This window comes from Falco rusticolus, chromosome 3, assembly GCF_015220075.1.
Source record: "Falco rusticolus isolate bFalRus1 chromosome 3, bFalRus1.pri, whole genome shotgun sequence".
NCBI lineage: Eukaryota > Metazoa > Chordata > Aves > Falconiformes > Falconidae > Falco > Falco rusticolus.
This window is the reverse complement of record NC_051189.1, coordinates 19,016,037-19,035,062: the sequence shown is the minus strand read 5'-3', so window position 1 is coordinate 19,035,062 and position 19,026 is coordinate 19,016,037. Positions and strand designations below refer to the sequence as shown.

Genomic DNA, 19,026 nt, shown 5'->3' with positions numbered 1-19,026 from the left:
AGTGGTTTTGAGGGGTTATGATCAAGAAACAGTGGTTTCTTGCTACCATTCTTTTCTTCTCTTGTATTTCTTCTCCAGTGTGTCCCCTTCACAGGCTGCAGGAAATATCTGCTCTACCATGGAGCACCTCCTCCTGCAATTGTGGGGTTCCCTCTGCTGTTTCTCATTCTTTCCCCCCACCCCAGCCTGGCATTTTCTACCCTTTCTTAAATGTTTTCCCAGAGGTGCCACCAGCTGTGCACAGGCACAGGGTGGCCCCTGGCCTCTTCTCAAAAAGGCCACCCCCGCAGCCTCCCTGCTACCAAATCTTGGTACAGACACACAATACAAGAGGCACTTTATTAGTGCTCTGCTAGCGTAAAGCATTCACACAGTCTTAGTTTGGGAACTCCCTTTTGTAAATCTCAAATTGGGATGATTTAGGACAGCATAGAGCATGTATGGACCAGATTTCTCTTCCGAATCAAGCTTTCACTGGATAAACCTTCTACAGACTGTAGACTCTTAAAATGATGAGAAATTATCTCCCATAAAAGATTGTGTGCTTTATGCACGATGTAATGTAGCAGTTACTTTCTCATCATAAAGTGCGTGTAATATAGTCATCTAGTAAGTATGACTTACTAGGGAGGTCAGAGGTTTTCATTGCACAGGAGAGAACATGCTGATTAGTTCAACCTTCCCAAATGAATATTGCATTTCATCCCTGGAGCAAGTCCATTAGGGCAGGTGTGGTTTTTTTTACTGATTCCTATGAAAATCTAGTGACACGTGGCCTAGTTAAAAAGCCTGAGAGTACTGCAGCTTTTTAAATCACTTGGATGCTTCTTTCTGATGGCGTCACCTTTACCACATGTCAGGAACCAAACTGGCAGAACATTACCCGAGCTGTCTGGGCCAGTGTGGGGCCACCTGGATGACCTGAGAAAGGGGCTATTGCTCCTCAGTTCCCTGCCCAAATGGAGTATGCAGGAGGAAGGTCTAGGATAAATCAACTGACAATAAAAGCTAGATGTGAGTTTCTCATTGTGGAAGGCTGAGACAAGCGGGTAGAAGTTTAGGAAAGAAAATTTATAATTAATCTGTTGGGCAACTTGGGAATGGAAAAATCAGGCACTGGGTAAGTAAAAAATAACGTAGAAATCGTAATGGGCCTCAGATATAGGAAAAAACTGCAGAAGCTCTTTTTAATGAACTGTGTAATGCCGTACCTTTTCTGCCACAAAGTGTAATAGGAAGGTGCAGATGCCAGGTTATACTGTTTGTGTGTAGGTAATATAGCATGAACTAATGTTGAAAACATTGAATAGTGACTTCATGTGTCTTGACTGATATTCCTGCATTTGTATATCTAAATATAAACGTTTTCAAGGAAAAGGTAAAAATGACCTGTAAGTATAAACAAATGTTTCCTTTGAAAGAATTTAGTATTATTAGTGACCTTTACTTGTGACCTTTAGTGAACATAATATTATTAGTATTTAATTATTATTATGCAAACAGACACATATACATACAAGTTATAACTATCGGGGAGAGTGGCTGCTCACTCAGAGTTCCCTCTGACACATGCCGATCCCATTCTCCTTTTTGTTTTTCTCACTACTCAGTGCTGCACAGAGAAGAGATTTGGTTGTATTGCACTAAATTTCAAGTTTTTAGCACTTTCAGGATTTAGTATCATAAAGTCTCCTGGAAAGAGATGTGAAGCCATCTGTCAGGTGATAATAGGAATAAGTATGCCTGTGGTTTCTTTCAGGTGAGCGTGCTTCGCCAGTGCTCTGAATCAGCAGAAACAATGTCACTGTGATGCTGGATTTCTTGTAGTTTTTCCTGTGAACACAACTTTCAGCTTCCTAGTCTATGTCTAGAAAATAGGTGGACCTCTCAGTTGCCTGCCAAACCTGTGTACACATATCTAAGTTATTCTGTTTTGTGGTGAGATAGTTTTTGATTTTTTTTTTCTTCCAAGTGCATTTTTTGTTACTAGCGATATTATTATTTGCATTATATCTACAATCTTTCAAGTGTAAATATTTCTGAATTATTGTTTTCATAATATTTTTTTCTTCCAGTGCTATGTACGCTATCAAATAATGCAAAAGACTTGTAATTCCTCAAAATGACATGGTATACATGTCTGAGGTTTCTATTACAATAACCCTTGCAACAAGGTCACATCAGATAGCGATAGAAATGAGAGGTGCAGTAAACGTGAAAAATACACTGACTTGCTTTCTTATTCCAATACTTCTATCACCTTTGATGTGAATAAGCTTTGACATTCACTCTGTAGCTGTTGAATGGCACTATTTAAGCAGAGTAGGAAAAAATCTGCAGAGAGGTATATTAAGGTGCTATTCAGCAGAAGAGACTTAATTATCAAATGTATTAACTTGTCTGTTTAGTTAATGTCAGATGCTTCAGTAAGTATTACTAGACAGTGTGAAACGAGTGCTATGAGGTATTTGACTAAGCCACAGGAATGAATAACTTCTGAACTTCTGCTCTGTTGGCCATGTTTTATAGTTTTACTCACTCCATCCTGGCTAATGTAACTGCAAATGTTGGTTTTAGTCATGACGTTTTTATATTTTTTTTGTTACTTACTGGACTAACTCCTAGGCTATGGAACTCATTAACTGTGTCTTTGTGCAGCCTATAACTGGCCTTACTAAAGCGTTTCCCTGAGTTTTGTGGAGGGCACTTCAGCTCTTATATTATGAGCAAACAGAAGAAAGAGATCATAATTACATTGGGTTGGCATTTTTCCTCAGTACCATTCTGTTCTTCCTGAACAGTCCCTACCTTCTCAGCCCTTGCACATTAATCTGTCTTTGTAAAAGAAAAGTTTATTGGAAAGTACTTGGTTTTTCCAGTGTCGATATGATTCCTTTTTTGTCTTGTGTTAGGGATCACTAAATCCTGTAGCCCAGTAGAAGCATGCAGGGTTGCCTCAGCTTCATGTCCCCAGATCCAACCAGTAGTAAGGCTAAGCATGTAGTCCTGATAGGTCTGCGGTGGTCAAGCGCTGGGCTTGGCCAAACTGGCCCGCATTACCTCTTTATCTGTCTGTTTTCCCATGCTTGTTCCTCCCCAAAGTACCTCGATCCTTTCCTTGCATTGCCTTTGGTTCCCCCCTGAACATACCATACTAAATTTTGTACAATCCCCAGGTACTCTTTCCTGTATCCCATAAGTCTCATTACCCCCTAAGCCGTAATGCCCACCAGTCTGAACCATGAACAGACCATGTTATGAAGTAAATATAAGTTATAAAAATTTGAGTACAAGTTATAAAATTGTGTTGGTGATCTTGGAAGATTCTAGCAAGGTGAGACCCTTGTAATTAATGTTTAGTTTCTGGGTTTGTGCTGTACTTACACAAGAGGCAAACACTGAACTACTTGGCCCAAGGCTGCATAATAGGTGAAGCACAACATCACCAGGAAGGTATCTTGTGTTTGGATAATTCCATGATTAGTATTTGCAGATTAGTTTGTTGGGTGTTTGTTGTTTGTTTGTTTGTTTTTTAATTAGTTTCTGTTTACTTTTTTGGGGGGGTTGTTTGGTTTTGGTTTGTGGGTTTTTTTGGTTTTTTTTTCTTCCACTTTTGTGTAGAATAATATCAAAAGGTTGCTTGAACAAGTTGCACCCAAGTTTACTACAAAACTAATATCAGTGCAGGTATATTGTCCAGTACAGCACACTCCCTGGTGAATGCGCTAGCCTGCTCAGAACTAGCTAGATGAAGGACTTCTACCTTATCATCCATTATAAAGTGTAGACATAACCCTGGCCGTTATTTTTAGCATCAGTTTCTCAGATGCTGGAGAACAGGGACAGATGCATTTCCTACCCTGGAGATATGGTAAGTCCTTCAAATATTGTGGAGTACCTCAGTATGATAGGGTTTATTTTTGGACATGTCTAAGTTAAAGTCTGCATCAAAAAGTATAGTTTAGAACTATAGATTGAACTAACTAAAATAGAAGTTTAGATCTATCGATTGCATTTGTCTAAATGGTAGGCTACTATCTACATTTCCCTATAATATGTATATACATCATACTGAAACTTGAATATTTCGTCTTTGCACTGTGTTTGCAGGGGTTATGTGGATCATTACATTGCCGTGTATGAAAAAGGATGTATGTTTGCTGTCATTTAACCACCTCACAGCTGTAGACACGTACTCTGTGTAGGTTGTTACGTTACTTCAGGACTGCTTTTTTTTCAGTTAAGTTTTGAGTTCTGTGCTTACCATCTTGACAAGGATTTTAGTAGTCTTTACCAAAAATTGCTTTTCAGCACTGTGTGGCATGCAGTGACATGCAATCTTTTGACCTGATTGTGAATAAGGCTTGTGTGTGTGGTGTATACCTGCTTGTTTTCTAGCATTTGCTAATCAATTAAAGGTAATATGAACATAAGAATGAATTCATTATCTATGTTTCTTTAGGGGGGGGGGGAGGGGTTGGCCTCACATCCTCATGTCTCCTTTGAGAAGACTGGGGGATGCTTGGACCATGCTGCAACATTCTGAGAACATTTTGGACCACCATAAAGCTTTGGCAAGGATTTATAATTATGGTCACCTTACCACACTTTTCTGACCAGACTGAAGGTGCTTAGTCCAGGAATAATCTTACAGACCTATTTTGGTCTCAGACTCTGTCACTTCAATTTTGGAGTCACTTGGCTTTGTTCTGCCTATCCTTAGCCCAAGCGGACAATTCATGATGCACCCTATCTAAGCTTTCACTAGTGAAAGCAGCACCCGACCATTTGATTTTTGCCAATAGGACTCTTTCTTAAACATCTGCAGCCAGTTGGATGTGTTAGTGGTTTCACTGCTGGTCAGATCACCATCCTGATGCGGTGCTAAAAGATCTCTGCTCTGGACTCCACTTAGAACCTGCCCAGCAATCCTATCAGCAGGGCCCCATCCATCCTAGCTGGTGGAGCATGGTTTTTTCTGACTATTTTTCAACTTGTGCCATGTGAGTGATGGCTTTTGATTCTTCTTCTATGTGACTCCTCATGGACATCTTTTTTCTCAATTTCAGGTGATGCAAACATCTGTTTAAAAACAGGGGATGAAGTAGACTTGTCGGAATATACCATTGCTTTCTTTGATATATGAATTTAGGATACCCCATCCAAGCCATGTTGCTTTCTATGCTTCTCAGAAAGTTGAATTTTATTAGAGACATTCATTAAGTTTCCAAGCTAGTTTATAAACCTGTGAGCCACCATACAGAGCTTTGTACATTAGAAGTTCCTTGTTAGTCCCTGGAGGACTTGCAGAACTTGCAAGGAAAATTTTGGATAAACTCCCCTTTACTGTCTGGAAAGTTTAGCTCATTGTGCATGGACGATCAATGCTTATTCCAGGAGTTCTTCATAAGAATTTCTCTGGAGGACATAGCTAAGCTTTTGTATCCTTTGACTACTGCTTGCACCTTAGATTTCCTTTTGCAATGGCAATGCTTTTATGGACCTGGCCAGGATCCTTTGTTAGACTCCTGCTTCCTGCCTCCCACGACTGGAAAACCTGATGGGAAGTATCAGCATTGACATGATTTTCCTTTGCCATCATTTTGGTAGTTGCTTTGGAGAAAACCAAGCAAGCTACATTTAGAGATTGCAGCATTTACATCTGCCATCTGGCCAAACTAAATAGCCATGCAAGTATGTTGAAATCATCTGAATAAGTGATACGTTCTTGAGAGAAAGCAAGCTTGAAACTGAAGACCCTGAAGTAAATATGAAGGGTGGCATTGGAAAAGGGTTCATTTTGAGAGTGCGTTTTGAGTAGTGCATTTTGATCCTGACAGAATCCCCAGTTGAAGTGAGATCAGAGAAGAGAGAGGAACAGAGAGAGAACGGTTGGGGAGCGAGGGGTTGATCTTAACGTAAGAGTCTCATATGTATTTTGTAACTGCTTTGTCTGATTTGGATATCTATGAAATTGTGAATATTTTATTTATTTACCTTAGCCTGGTTTGTTATGGAGTATTAATACAGAGGTTGCTAGATACCTCCTTCAATTAGTGTATACCAGACAAGCTCTTGCTTTGTTCAGAAAATAAAAAGCTTATCATTAGAAATTATGGCTGGTCTCCATTCTTACCCAGGGATTGTACTTATACCCTGGCTCCTCCTTTCTGTAGGAGGAACTACTTTTCTTCCATCTATCAGTATGCATATCATACATACATCATAGCTATCATCGTATACATAGTTGTGGATGTGCATTACCTCTCATACAGTGTTCCAGTCCTGGCAGAAGCTGGAGGCTGGACAGATTGTCTTTCTGTTATCCACAGTCTCCCTCCCTGTCCCTCTTAACGAATTCCTCTTGACTGCATCTGCTTCATTGAAAAGCAGACACAGTGTTGACACATAGAATGACATATTTAGAGAATCTGTAGCTTGGGGCTGGGGGCAGAAGCTTTTTAGCTCTCTTTTTCTACTCTCTGAGTAGAAAAAGAGTGTAGAAGAAGCTTAGTCTATCTTGGACCTAAATGTAAGTTTCAATTTTGTCAAAAAGTGATCCAGCTGCTATTATCAGAACTACTCAGGTTCATAACCCTTGAGTTACAAGATGTTTGTCCTCATATCTTTGCACAGTAAATATGTATAATGCTTGATAAATCCGAACCATTACCAACTGAAAACCTCCTGTCTGGGTTCTTTTTTTCTTTGGTAGGTTTCCTTAAGGCATGGCCTTTTTTGTGTGCAATCTATTCTTACTTGAAGTGAGAGATCACTATTCATATTCTTGAATCACTGATTAATAGAAGCTCAGTTGAATTAAGTCTTTCATTCTCTTCAGACTGCTTTTCATCTCTTCAAGGCATTAGCTTTTGAGCATCCATCCAATCCACAGTGCACTGGCATGGCTGGATTCTGCTGACAGCAAGAGACTGTCATCCTAAGTCACGTTCAGGGTCTGTATTGACATTTTTCATTATTGAAATACTTCTGTTATCACCATGCTGAGACACTCCTTAACACTTCATCATCTGGCAGCATGAATTCTCATAATTTGAAGTCTGTAGGCTTGCTCATGACTATGTATATTTTAGGTAAATATCTCAGTATATCATGAGATACACCAAAAAACATATTGAAAATGGAATTATTGAAAGGTCTTGAGGGTATGGAGAGGAGAGGTGAGGTAGAAGGTAGGGAAACAAGAGAGGAGATAGGAATGGTATTTCACAGGCCACAGACAATTTAGTCTTTGCTACAAGGTATTTATCTCCTTGAAAAAGAAATTGCTTGGTGCTACCTAGTCTGTGAAACTGAAGCTACATAGTAACAACTTTAAACCCCGGGCAATTTTTAAAATAGGCCTGGCAGCCTGGAAGGGAAAACTATGAAAAGCTTTGTGGAGGTGGTAGCAGACAGATACATTAATGAATTGCACTGAAGTGCAAGACCAAGACCCTCTTGTAAGAAAGCTATAATCAAAAAGGATTGATACATTTATTAGCAAACTTATCATGGATTTGTATTCCAGTTGTACTGAATACCGTGATGAACCAGCAGCATTGCTTTGTGCTCTGGACAGGAAAATGGGCGATTAAGGTTAATATTTTGGTATCTTTTCAGCCACTGTGATTCCTGAGGTGGCCTTGTCTTGAATGCAACTAGGAGGTGCTGAATCTCTTGCTTTGCAGCTGTCTGCTGTACAAGTTCCCTTTCAAGGATCTTCCTTACACTTTGAGAGGGGGAAGTCTTGTTTCACAGTTGGTCTCATTCACCAGATACTAACACTGTTGATTGACATCAGGCAGGAGCTTGTACTGAGGAGGGATGATTTCAGGGTCATTTCACCCTCGCTGCATAATCTGAGCTCTCATGTTCCTGGTGGAACTGTTGATGCAGGACTGATTCTGGGCTGTCTCATGGTCAGCACCCTTTGCCTCATGCCCTGTGTGCTGAAAAAGCCTTGGTGTTACAACTGAGCTATGCCCCTGTGCTGTTTTTTGCTGGGATAGTTGGTTACCCTGGTTAAAAAGGTGCTTGTTAGTATCTGAAACAGAACTTACTTACCTGGCTGAGTAGTCCATGTTTTCCACCTCAAAGGTGTTCTTGCCAGTCTGGTTAGCTGCACTGATCGTACTGGTCTGTCTGCATATGATGAGGGAGTCCTGTTTCTTTATCTGGCTGCTGGGTTTCGTGTGTGTCTTTGGCACAGAAGTGTTTGTTTGGCTCATTATTCCCTAGTAAGTGGAACTGTGGTATTCTTGTACTCTGCTCTCCTGGAATCCTCAAAGGAACTTCTCTGGAGCACCAGCTTGATGCCTGAACATATTTAGTTTCCTTGTATGCAGGACAGTTAGCAAAATTAGGGCTGCATAGTGGTGCAGACAGCCGTTTCACAAGTTAATGTTAGTCTCAGCAGGGTCTTTGCTTGGGTTTGGTTTGGTTGTGTGGTTAAAAATGGGGGGTAAAATTCCTGGTCTTTTGGACTGATCTTTCTAATAAGCATTATAAAGCAGGGGTCCTCAAACTTTTTAACCAGGGGGCTGGCACGTGGATGCAGTGGCAGGCAGTCATCTGCGGCTGCTTGGTTTCCCCCCCAACCCCCGGCGGGGGGTTCTGTAAATACCGGGGGCCGGATTGAGGACCCTGGGGGGCCGTAGTTTGAGGACCTGTGTTATAAAGGAAGGAAAACTGTAAAATGTGAGCATAGGTTGGCAGCTCCTTCAAAAAGAATAAATTGTCTATGGCCTGTGAAATACCACTCTTGTCTCCCTACCTGGTATCTCATTTCTCTCTCCATACCCTCAAGACCTTTCAAAGTCAACATCCAAATTTAACTCAATACCTAGGGGATGGGGAGGTGGTGTCAAACCATAGCAGATGTTTCTGCCTTAAGAGTTTCATAATGTTTAGTGGGCTTTTTTTGTTCTCCAAGAAGCAGTGACAAACCATCAGTTGCAAGCAGTAATGATGGATCTGGTAGAGGTTGATTGAGGTACTTTTATGATCTTGATGAGGCATTTCTGTTTATCTATACCCTAAAAAAATGAAATGACACTCAGAAGCTTGTTTTCTGTCTCAACAGAATCGGAGGGCTTTTGACAGCCTTGCAACTGCTGGTATTTTTTTAATCTGGGAATAGGAAACAGATGGTGGGAGGGAAACCCTAAAACTAATCTAATAGAATGCAATTATGCAACAATTATTATTTATTGGAAAAAATGGAGCAAGAATAACTGAAAAAATATTTCTTGAATATTGAATAAATATTTATTGAATACTGAACATTTTTTCCTTGGAAAAAAAATTAAAAAGGTCCTATGTTGAGCTCCATAGGACTATTTTAATAAATTCTTATATGGTTACCCTCACCCTGCTTTTCAGGCATCGGGGTGGTTTAACTGTATGTGTGCATGTTGAAGTACGTGGTTTTAGTTAAGGGCCAGCTATTTCATTTTGATTATGGCTATTGTAAATTGCTAAGTAGCTACTGGCCAAGCTAAAAATAAACCCAGATGTCTAAACATAGTTTGTACTTTATGGTGAGACTCTCCTTTGGTTTTGACAGCTCCTGTAACCATTGTGTACTTTGGGTAGCAGCCAGTAATTTGTCTAGATTAATTACTATAATTGTCTTTTTCTCAGTGTAAATTTTAAATTCACTCTTATGTATTTAGAACTTGCCCACAGAGGCTGTGGAGTCTCCCCTGGAGATGTTCAAAACATGCCTGGACACGACTCTGTGCAAAATCTGATCTAGGTGAACCTGCTTTAGCTGGGAGTTGGACTGGATGATGGACAGAGGTCCCTTCCAACTCTGACCATTCTGTGATCTGTGTTTATTGCTGGAAGATATTTAAAAAAATATCATACGCAATGTAATCGTTAGAGTCTTATTACTTCCTATGCAGACCTTTTCTGTAAAATCAAATTAGTGTTTTTGTCATATGTCTGCATATTAAGGCAGTGTGCCTTTCTAAAGAATGCCAACAGCCTCCTGGGCTTCATTAGGAAGAAAGTTGTCAGCAGGCTGAGGGAGGTGATCCTTCCCTCTGCTCAGCCCTGGTGAGGGGCCACATGTAGAGTTCTGTGTCCAGCGCTGGGCTGGCTCCTTAGTAGAAGACATGGACTTACTGGAGTGAATCCAGTGAAGGGCCATGAAGATGATTAAGGTCTTGGAGCATCTTTCGTAAGAGCAGAGGCTGAGAGATCTGGACTGTTCAGCCTGGAGGACAGCAGGTTCAAGGGATATCTTTGCAATGTGTAAAAATACACATCAGAAGGAGTAAAGAAGGCAGAGACTTTTCTCATTGGTGTCCAGTCAAAGGATGAGAGGCAGTGGACAGAAACTAAAATAACTGTAAATTCTATTTAATAAAAGAAAGCACTTTTTTTTTACTGTGAGGATCGTCAAAATTGAAGCAGCTTACTTGGGTTGTGGAGTCTATCCTTGGAGACTCGTACCTGACTGGACATGGCCTGGAGCAATCTGTTGTAATTGCTCCTGCTTCGAGCAGAGCAGTTTGACTCGACAGTCTTAAGAGGTCCCTTCTCACCTTCATTACCCTGTGATTCTGGGAGTCTGAGATTTTTCAGAATAGGGTATTTAGTCAGACATGTCTGCTAATTAGACAACAGATGAATTGCTACATTTGAGAGGGCATGAATTTAATCCTGAGCTTTTGTGGATTGACACATGACATCCAAAATTAGTGATGCTTCTGAAGATTAGCACGTATCTATATTTATACAAGCATATACATTGGTTACATTGTGGTAATATCATTTCAAGAAATGCCTGGAGGTAATAGAGGGGCTTGAATTGCACTGTAGCTGTACTGCACCAGTTTTTTTGATTTTGGACACACTGGCCTCAACATACCCAGATCTATAATGCTGAGCTGTAATGTAACAGCGTTGTAGTGGTTTGCTTCAACTAATTTTTAATTAGTTCTGTCACTTTCATAGATATGCAGTTTGTTCTTTTAGGCAGGATCTTTTTGGTTATTTTACCTGTTGTGTTAAAGCTGTAACTTAGTTACAAGCTCAGACACAGACCAGCTCTATATCATGGTTTAGAGGGATTTATATATACAACTTAATGTTGAGGATTTCTGAGTGCCAGTTTTGTCTGCAGCCCTCTGATTAACTGCCTTCTAGACAGCCAGAGAAAACTGTCTCAGGGATTTCATACTTCAGTAAAGCAAAGGGAAAAATAAACTTTTTAAATCCTGTTGTATTTATTACATAGAAGTGATAGATAAATATGACCATATTAATAAAAAATTATGGTTCTCTGCCTTGAAAAGTAATTTAGACTTTGAGACAGCTGTTTCATCTAAAATATACATGTGCTCAGATGCAGAACTGGGAGCAATGAACAGTAGAGAATTATCACTGTAATCTGCAGAAGAGTTTCTTGGGTTTCTTTAGGTTGTACTTTACAGGAGGGTTGCGGACCATCTCCATCATTATGGAAAATCATATCGTAAATCATTATGGCTAAATGGACATTGTATCTTGCTGTGTTGAACTTCAGTTTCAGGAAAGATTTCAGCAGTGTGCTTGGTTCTGTATTGACAAGTCGCCTGTTGGAAGAAAAATGGAAATAAATGTTTTGAACTCTCAGTTTAAATGCAAGGGGATTTTAAAATATATTTTTCTATTTAGGTATACCGACCAAGAGAGTTTAGTGTTGCTGTTTGGGAAGTTGCTGCAGACATCAGGTGCTTCAGTGCTATCAATCAGCAATGGTTTGCCAGAAAGCATCAGCACTTTCTTTCATAGTTACCTTTTATATCTATTCTGTGTCTCAAGTAAATTAGAAAGTTAAGATGTAGGAATAAAGTTCTAAAGGTTTTTCTAATGTAGTGATTGCTTACTGCAGAAGTACAACTATCAGCAAGTATGCTTGCAAAGATGCACAAAAAATGGCTGTATGCTTCCTTCTCTCACACTTGAGAATTATCACTAGTATGTGTAGGCAAATAATGTGTTTTATCAGCTACTTATTTAATTAGTTTTGTGCCTTTAAATTCAAATGCTTTAAATAATATTTATTTATTGCTGTGTACTTTTTGAAAGAAGCAAAATTATTGAACTACTGCCTTCACAGTCAAATCTGACATGATTAGACACAACAGATTCAGTAAATCTTAATATTCTAACTCCCCCAAATAACAAATTTGTAGGCCTGCCAGTTGGGCTATATTAGTTTCCTGGAACAGAGTGAGGTGCATGGGAAAGGGCTGGCTGCTTTATTTTATTTTGTTTTTGTTTTTTTTTCTAGGGAGCAGGGACAAACTTCTAACCTCATTGGGCTGCTCTTTCAACCTAGCGATGTTCCAGCATTTGAGTCCTTCAAATTCAAGCTATGGTTGGATCTAGTTCAAAGAAAAGCAGTTATGTTGAATGCATTTGTCTGGTCCATAGCCTGACATATGGGATGTGTTAAACTGAAGTCTAAGTGCAATGGTGATATCACTAGCACAATGCAATAATATCAATGTCAGAAGCATGAACTAGTGAGGAGCTGAACACTGCCTCACATCCCTCTATTTTTTAAACCCGTTTTAAAAAAAAGTGACATTTTGCTGATGTGGATTTATATTGCCCTTGTCTACAGTGGGTTTTATATTGCCCTTGTCTACAGTGGAGCTTCTGCTCAGCTGAGGTGCTGTCAATCACTGTGGAAGATTGACTTTTCTCTGTCATTCATGCTGTATTCACAAGGTCTTTTTCACTTGCTTCTGTCATCAAGCTTCTTGTCTTCCGTGCATTGTTGTCCTGTGAATGAGTCTTCTATTGATATTGTATTATTACTGACCTCTGCTTGAACTTTCTTCCTCTCCTTCCACATATATTATTTGACTTTTCCACTGTGACGGAGTAAGAAAGGAAACGACATATTGCAGACTCAGAAAGAATTATAGTCTTAACTTCTAGCAGAGGAAGTGTGTGTTTTGGCTCTTGAAAATGAGAACAGAGTTTCATACCAAGAGGAGGCAAAATATCAAATGTGTTTCTGCAAAATGTATCATAACTGAATGTAAATTGAACTGGTTCTTCTAAGGCACTGAGTCCTACTGGATGGCAGTGCCTGTATTTGCTTCCTTTCCCTTTGCCTTTCAAAGAACTTTCAAACAGTAGTAGCGTTAACTCCAAGAGTCAAAGAGCCACTACTCTAGTCTAAAAATCAGAGGTTTGTATTTGTGCCTAGCTAAGGCTTGCAGGTTGTTTTTTTGTTGTCCAGCTTCTATTTTTTTGACATTGCTTACTTGCTCACTGAATGCATGTGTGAAAGAATAGCAACAGGTTGAAAATGCGGCTTCAGGGAGGTGGTCAGTGTTTACAGAAGCTTGCAGACCCTGCTTTGTTCTGTGCATCCCCTGTACTGCCAGAGCCCCTCCTAGTCCTCACTCTGTACTCCATTCCCTTCAATGGGACATCTCAAGGGTCACATTTTGCAGGGTCTAGTAACTCTTCCTCTATCCAAGAAAGTTCTGCCTGGATCTTTTTTTCAGTGTTGCCATCCTTGGCTTCACTCTCAGCCAAACTGACAAGGGTCTTGATAGTGCTATAGCACTTGCGCATTGGAATTGCAAGCAAATGCATCACTTTTAATGTCTGGGGCCTTGAGGGATCAAAGACAGGAAACTTCATTTGATAGGTGCAAAATTCCTTCAATGCTGGTTATTCTTTGAAAGATTTCCCTGAAACAAAGGAACTGAAATTCTTGATGATGATATGACTGTTGGCAATACTGAAGCAGGTTTTGTGCAAATATCTTATCCTAATATATGGCTGATAGCCTTCAGCTGTAAGCTGGTGTCTTTGGAGGTGAAAATTTGAGCCTGTGCTGTCATTTGTGACATGGAGAAATGAGCAGACCAAGTCCCTTCCTCCTCAGTTAGTTTCCTAGCAGAGTGGCAAGCTGAACAACACTAGGAAGATTGTAAATTTGTTATTGAAAGTCTGTTAATTTTTTACTTTCTCCCCATCAAACTCCTTCACCTATTGTAGTGGATACACTGAAGGCAGTTGCTGGTATAATAAAATCTTTTTCTGATTTTAGGATGTTTGCAATTCTGTCACTTTCTCTAATCTAAAAATCACAGGCTCTGTTATTGTTCATTGTAGAATGCGGCACCTGAAGTAGAATAATGCTATCTGTATAACATTAGGCAACATTTTACAAAATTAGGTAACTAATTTTGTAAACTAAACTAAAAGCTTCCTCCCTACCGTCCTGCTCCTGAAACTGGGTGAGTATTGTGTAACTCACAGGCAAATGGTACCTTCTGTCTCACTACTATTTTCTTGATGACCAAGTAGAAGGGAACTATGCACAGCCTGATGACAGTATGGAAACTTGTAGTGGGCTAAAACACTAAGTGGTTGAAGTTTTTTTAATATGGACATATATGTTGTCATCCTCCCCTAAGAAATGTTTTTGAGAAAATTGTCTATTAAAGTTATGTTTAGATAGTTGAAATGTTCAAAATTATCCTCATACCCTGTAGGAATTCATGAGCATCTATGGTTGTACGGAAAGATTCTTAAAAAAGACATTTGGTAGAACTGGTAATGGAAACTGGCTAATCTCAGTGAGGTGCATAAATTATTTGCTACACACTGTGTCTTTTAGACTAACTTTATAAACTAGGATGATATGGTGTTTGTATTCCTATCAGGTTTTAAAGATTTCTATACAGCATGCTATTCTGTTTAATATCTCACTGTTGTTTATTCCATTTTAGGAAACTTTCTACAATTCTATTAAGTACAACAAGGAGAAAACATAAGCAAATAGTGGGTGTACAGAAGTAACAAAACCTAAATGTTTTATGCAGAAAAGATTCAACAAGTATCTCCTATCTACGAAGAACGAATCAAATTTTCACATTCTGTGACATTGCAGTACAATCTTGGATCAAACCACACATGCTTTTTTAACAAAAAAAAAATAATAAATAATTGAATGATACTATTTGCACTGATCTGATGATGTGGAAATAAAATACTAAAAGGAATGCCGTTATTGTTTTCTTTATTCTTTGGATTTTGGAATTTTTACTGAATGGATTTACTAAAACCAATAAAAGGTTTTATTCACAAAGCCATCACTCAGGATTAAAGAAGCCTTGTGGGCAAAACTTGCTGATAATGAAATAAGTAAGACCTAGGGTATGAACTGGGTTTCATGGTAAGCATAGGACTTTAGAAGTAGAAAAGGGAAATACAGCCACACAGACCCTGTTATCCTCATTGGGCTATATAATTAAGCTGCTGGAATCGTATAGAAAAGGTACATCTGTGCTACAGTACAGCTGCTTGGATGTGATTCAGGGGTCCAGTTCTATCATCCTTACTGGTGTTGAGCAGCTTTTTACTTTGCCAAGAGTTCTTGTGAAGCTTAAGAAGCTAATTGTTACCAGTGTGAGACGGGCACAATTGAACTGCTTGTTAATGGAAGACAAATACTGCAAGTACTGCAGGCTGATTAACAGGAAGTTTATTTGGCAAAGATATTTAAAACATGAATTTTGCTGTGACCAGTAAGTTCCTATTAAATCACAAAACAGATTCCAGTCCTGCTGAAATCAGGGGAAGTTTTCCTGTTGACTTCAGCAATAGAAAGATTTGGACCTCCTTTGGATTTGTCTTCCAATTTAAGATCATTTTTCTGATGCTTACTAAATGTTCCCCAGTGTTTATACATTAAAATGTGTTGCCAATTCAAATAGCATTGTCTTGTACTGTAAAAACTAAAATAAAATATTTGTTTTGGCATCTTTGTAAGTGGAATTTTTGTCATGTGTTTAGAACTTCTTCTACACTGCTAGCTGCACGTAGGAAATGTTCCCTGCTCTTCTAAAAACATTTTTAGTGCACGTTTAAGACATTAACTGTAACTTTATGGATTAGTTTTCTTGCTCAGTGGATTTACACTGCAGTATGAATCTAACTCTTAATTATTACTAATTGTTTTAAGTCCTTCTGCACATCAGATTGTTTTTGCCTGTAAGATTATAATTTTGTCTTTAATGAAAAGATTGTCATTAATAATATGGTGTTGAAGTTTTAAGATGCTGTGTGACTTTCTTACTTCCATCCTTATTCTACAGACAATCTGGTGGGGAGTTCGCTGTTTTCATACTTCAAACATTAGGCCTTGTTTAGTGTACCTGTGTAACATCACTCATTTTCCCTCCCTACAATATGAATTCACTTTTTCTGCAACCTTACTTTTACAGTCACAGAGCCACTTCTGTGGGATGTGGCAATTCTGTCTGAGGTTATAGAAACCTCTTCCTTTCTCTTACTTCCCTTCTTGTCATTTTCTTGAACTGAAAGTGCCACACTTGTTTGGGCTTCTCAATTTCTTAAGAATCTGTATCCCTAAAAACCTTGTTGCCTTATCTTGCTATTTGTGTCTAATCTCTACTCCCATTTCCTCTGATTTCCCCATTGGTTAGCTAAATCTGAGACTGTTAACATGAGTCTCTACTAAATCTCATCAAATCTTTTCTGCTGCTTTTTTGATGTTTTATTTTTGTGTACTTTTCCATATATCTGTAAGACTAAATTTTCAGGTGGTGCTAGTTCTTATATGAATTTGAATCTGAGGTCTTTGCATTTTACCTTTGCTGTATTGAGTGCCTCCTACTTAGGTTTAATACAGCATATTCAGTAGACCTTCAACTTTACTCTAGACTCCCAGGGTGAGATTCACTTCTAACTTTACAAGCCTGCAATGGCAGCTGAAGAAGTTTTTTTTCTACAGAGTTGAGATCTATAGAAAGACTTGCTTTTCTGTGTTAACTATAAAAGGGGTCTTGATACCTGTTTTGGATGTCTGCATCACTAGGTAGCTCACTCTGCATTGCCTACACCTAAGGTTAGGTGTCATGAACTGTATATCAAGTATGTATATTCTCGAGAGTGAAAATGAACTGCTGGTTTGGTTGTGCTATGTGACAATTATTTTTTTCTTTCTGAAGTATTGTATTTTTAGAAGCAGGATTTCTTTTTCATGGGTATCCCAACAATAATTTTGAACAGCTTAATGAAAGAACTGAAGTAGATAATGGCCAAACTCTTCTATCACTGCATTTAGAACAAATGCATTTAGCGATTTTGCTTATTTCTCACTTTTCCCATGGAAGAAAGTTTTAAGTATTAAGCTCAGTGGGAGGAGGAAGGTATAAATTTATTGAGTTACAATTTTATTGTTGAATTAACAATATTATTTTAATTTTAATTTACAGGAAACCTGTTTACCTGTAAAACTCCAGCAATTGCAGATATTGTGATACTGGTAGATGGTTCTTGGAGTATTGGCAGATTCAATTTCAGGCTTGTTCGACTGTTCCTGGAAAATCTGGTTTCCGCTTTCAATGTGGGATCTGAGAAAACAAGAGTAGGTAAGGTGCCATATTTTTTTCTTAGGGTTTCTATAGCAATGTAAAAATTTCATTATTTCAGGATAGTTGACAGTTTAATGCTACTTATTTGTGCAAGACTCATCTTCACCTGAAACTAGGGCTTCTATCACAGGAGTAATCCTGCTGGAATGTATGTAGTATTAATTCCTCACAGTTTAATGTGATACTCAGCTTAAGTAAACTCTAATGCAGTGTCAGTGGAAAAGAAAAAAAGAGTGGAAACAGTCTTACTGATCTAAGTCAGCATTAGATCAAACCCGTACAGTTTAATTTTCAGAGGAAGAATGTGCCAGTGGATGGCTTTTATCATGGTTTAAACTGGCTCAAATGTTATATTTCTGTTCCGCTACTTGTATTTTAGCTTGTTCAAAAGCATATTAAATAAAATTGTTCTTTTTCAAACAACAATTTCTTGGAATCTTACTAAACACTGAAAAATTGTGTGCTCCTTCTTATTTACTTTCCTTAGCACTTGAAAGAAAGCCTTTGAAAATAAATTGAGGAGCTGCCATTCAGAACAACTTTATACTATTTTTTTGGCATTAAGCAATGCAATTTTTCTAGTATGGTAGCAAAGTTACTTATGGTAAGCTTACTGTGGTAAGCCAATGGTAACCAAATACATAAATTATAGATACTTGAAAAAAAAATGCTTTGTTGTCAAATGGCTTACCTAATTTCTGTTTCTTTAGGTCTTGCACAGTACAGTGGTGATCCCCGAATTGAATGGCATTTGAACGCCTATGGCACAAAAGATGCTGTTTTGGATGCAGTCCGTAATCTACCGTATAAAGGAGGGAATACATTAACAGGTACAGTGTATGTTTTAGCTTTAGTTCTTTTATTAAAAAACGTATTCTGTTGCACAGATGAAGAAGTGTTAGTGCTTATTATGAAGGGTAAAAAGGATAGGGATTTTGCAGCTTGCCAATGGATTTATCCAATGTCAGTGAAGTCTTCTGAGGTGCTTGTCTCATTGGCTTCACTGGGAATCTTTCTGCACAGGACAGGGTCTCATAAAATGTGCATGAACTCTCTCTGCTGGAAGTAAAGTCTTTTACCTGTTAGGAAGAAAATGCAAAATCCATTCACAATGTTCATGCACAGAGCTTTATTCTGGAGGAGGAAAGAATGTTGTTTTAATATCTGACAACTGGCAATAGTAACTTTTCAAATGATCACCTGGGGCTTTTAGATTTCCATTGACCTTTCAGTAGTTAGAGCACTGAAACCCCAGAAGACACTTAGTGATGGATAAATGGGGGATGCCTGTCAACCTGGGAAAAATACAGTCTCTGAATGCAATTCCAGTATCTTCAAAGCAGCAGTCAGTAATGTTGGCTGTCTTGCCAGCAGAATGATATATCCAAAGACCCAGACATAGCGTTAAGTAAATTGCCGCCTGCCTTTTTTTTTTTTTTTTTTTTTTTTCTTTTTTCTGGTGGGGAGGGAAGGGGAGAAAGAATGTGAAAGATTCTCCTCTTCTGCAACAGCCTTTATTTTGGTAGAAGGAGTGATTGCAGTGGGACAAAGGACAGATGGACTCTGCTATGATTCTAGGAATGAAATTACTGTGTGG

At 38.7% G+C, this 19,026-nt stretch overlaps 1 protein-coding gene across 4 annotated transcripts in view; it reads left to right on the top strand.

Moving 5' to 3' along the window:
• Positions 1-19,026, top strand: part of COL14A1 (collagen type XIV alpha 1 chain) — a 123,460-nt gene that overhangs the window by 18,656 nt on the left and 85,778 nt on the right. For all 4 annotated transcript variants that reach the window (XM_037381270.1, XM_037381272.1, XM_037381269.1 and 1 more), the window contains 2 exons: positions 17,271-17,426; positions 18,140-18,259. In XM_037381270.1, coding sequence (XP_037237167.1) covers positions 17,271-17,426; positions 18,140-18,259 — 276 coding nt within the window. The remainder of the gene's footprint in view (positions 1-17,270; positions 17,427-18,139; positions 18,260-19,026) is intronic.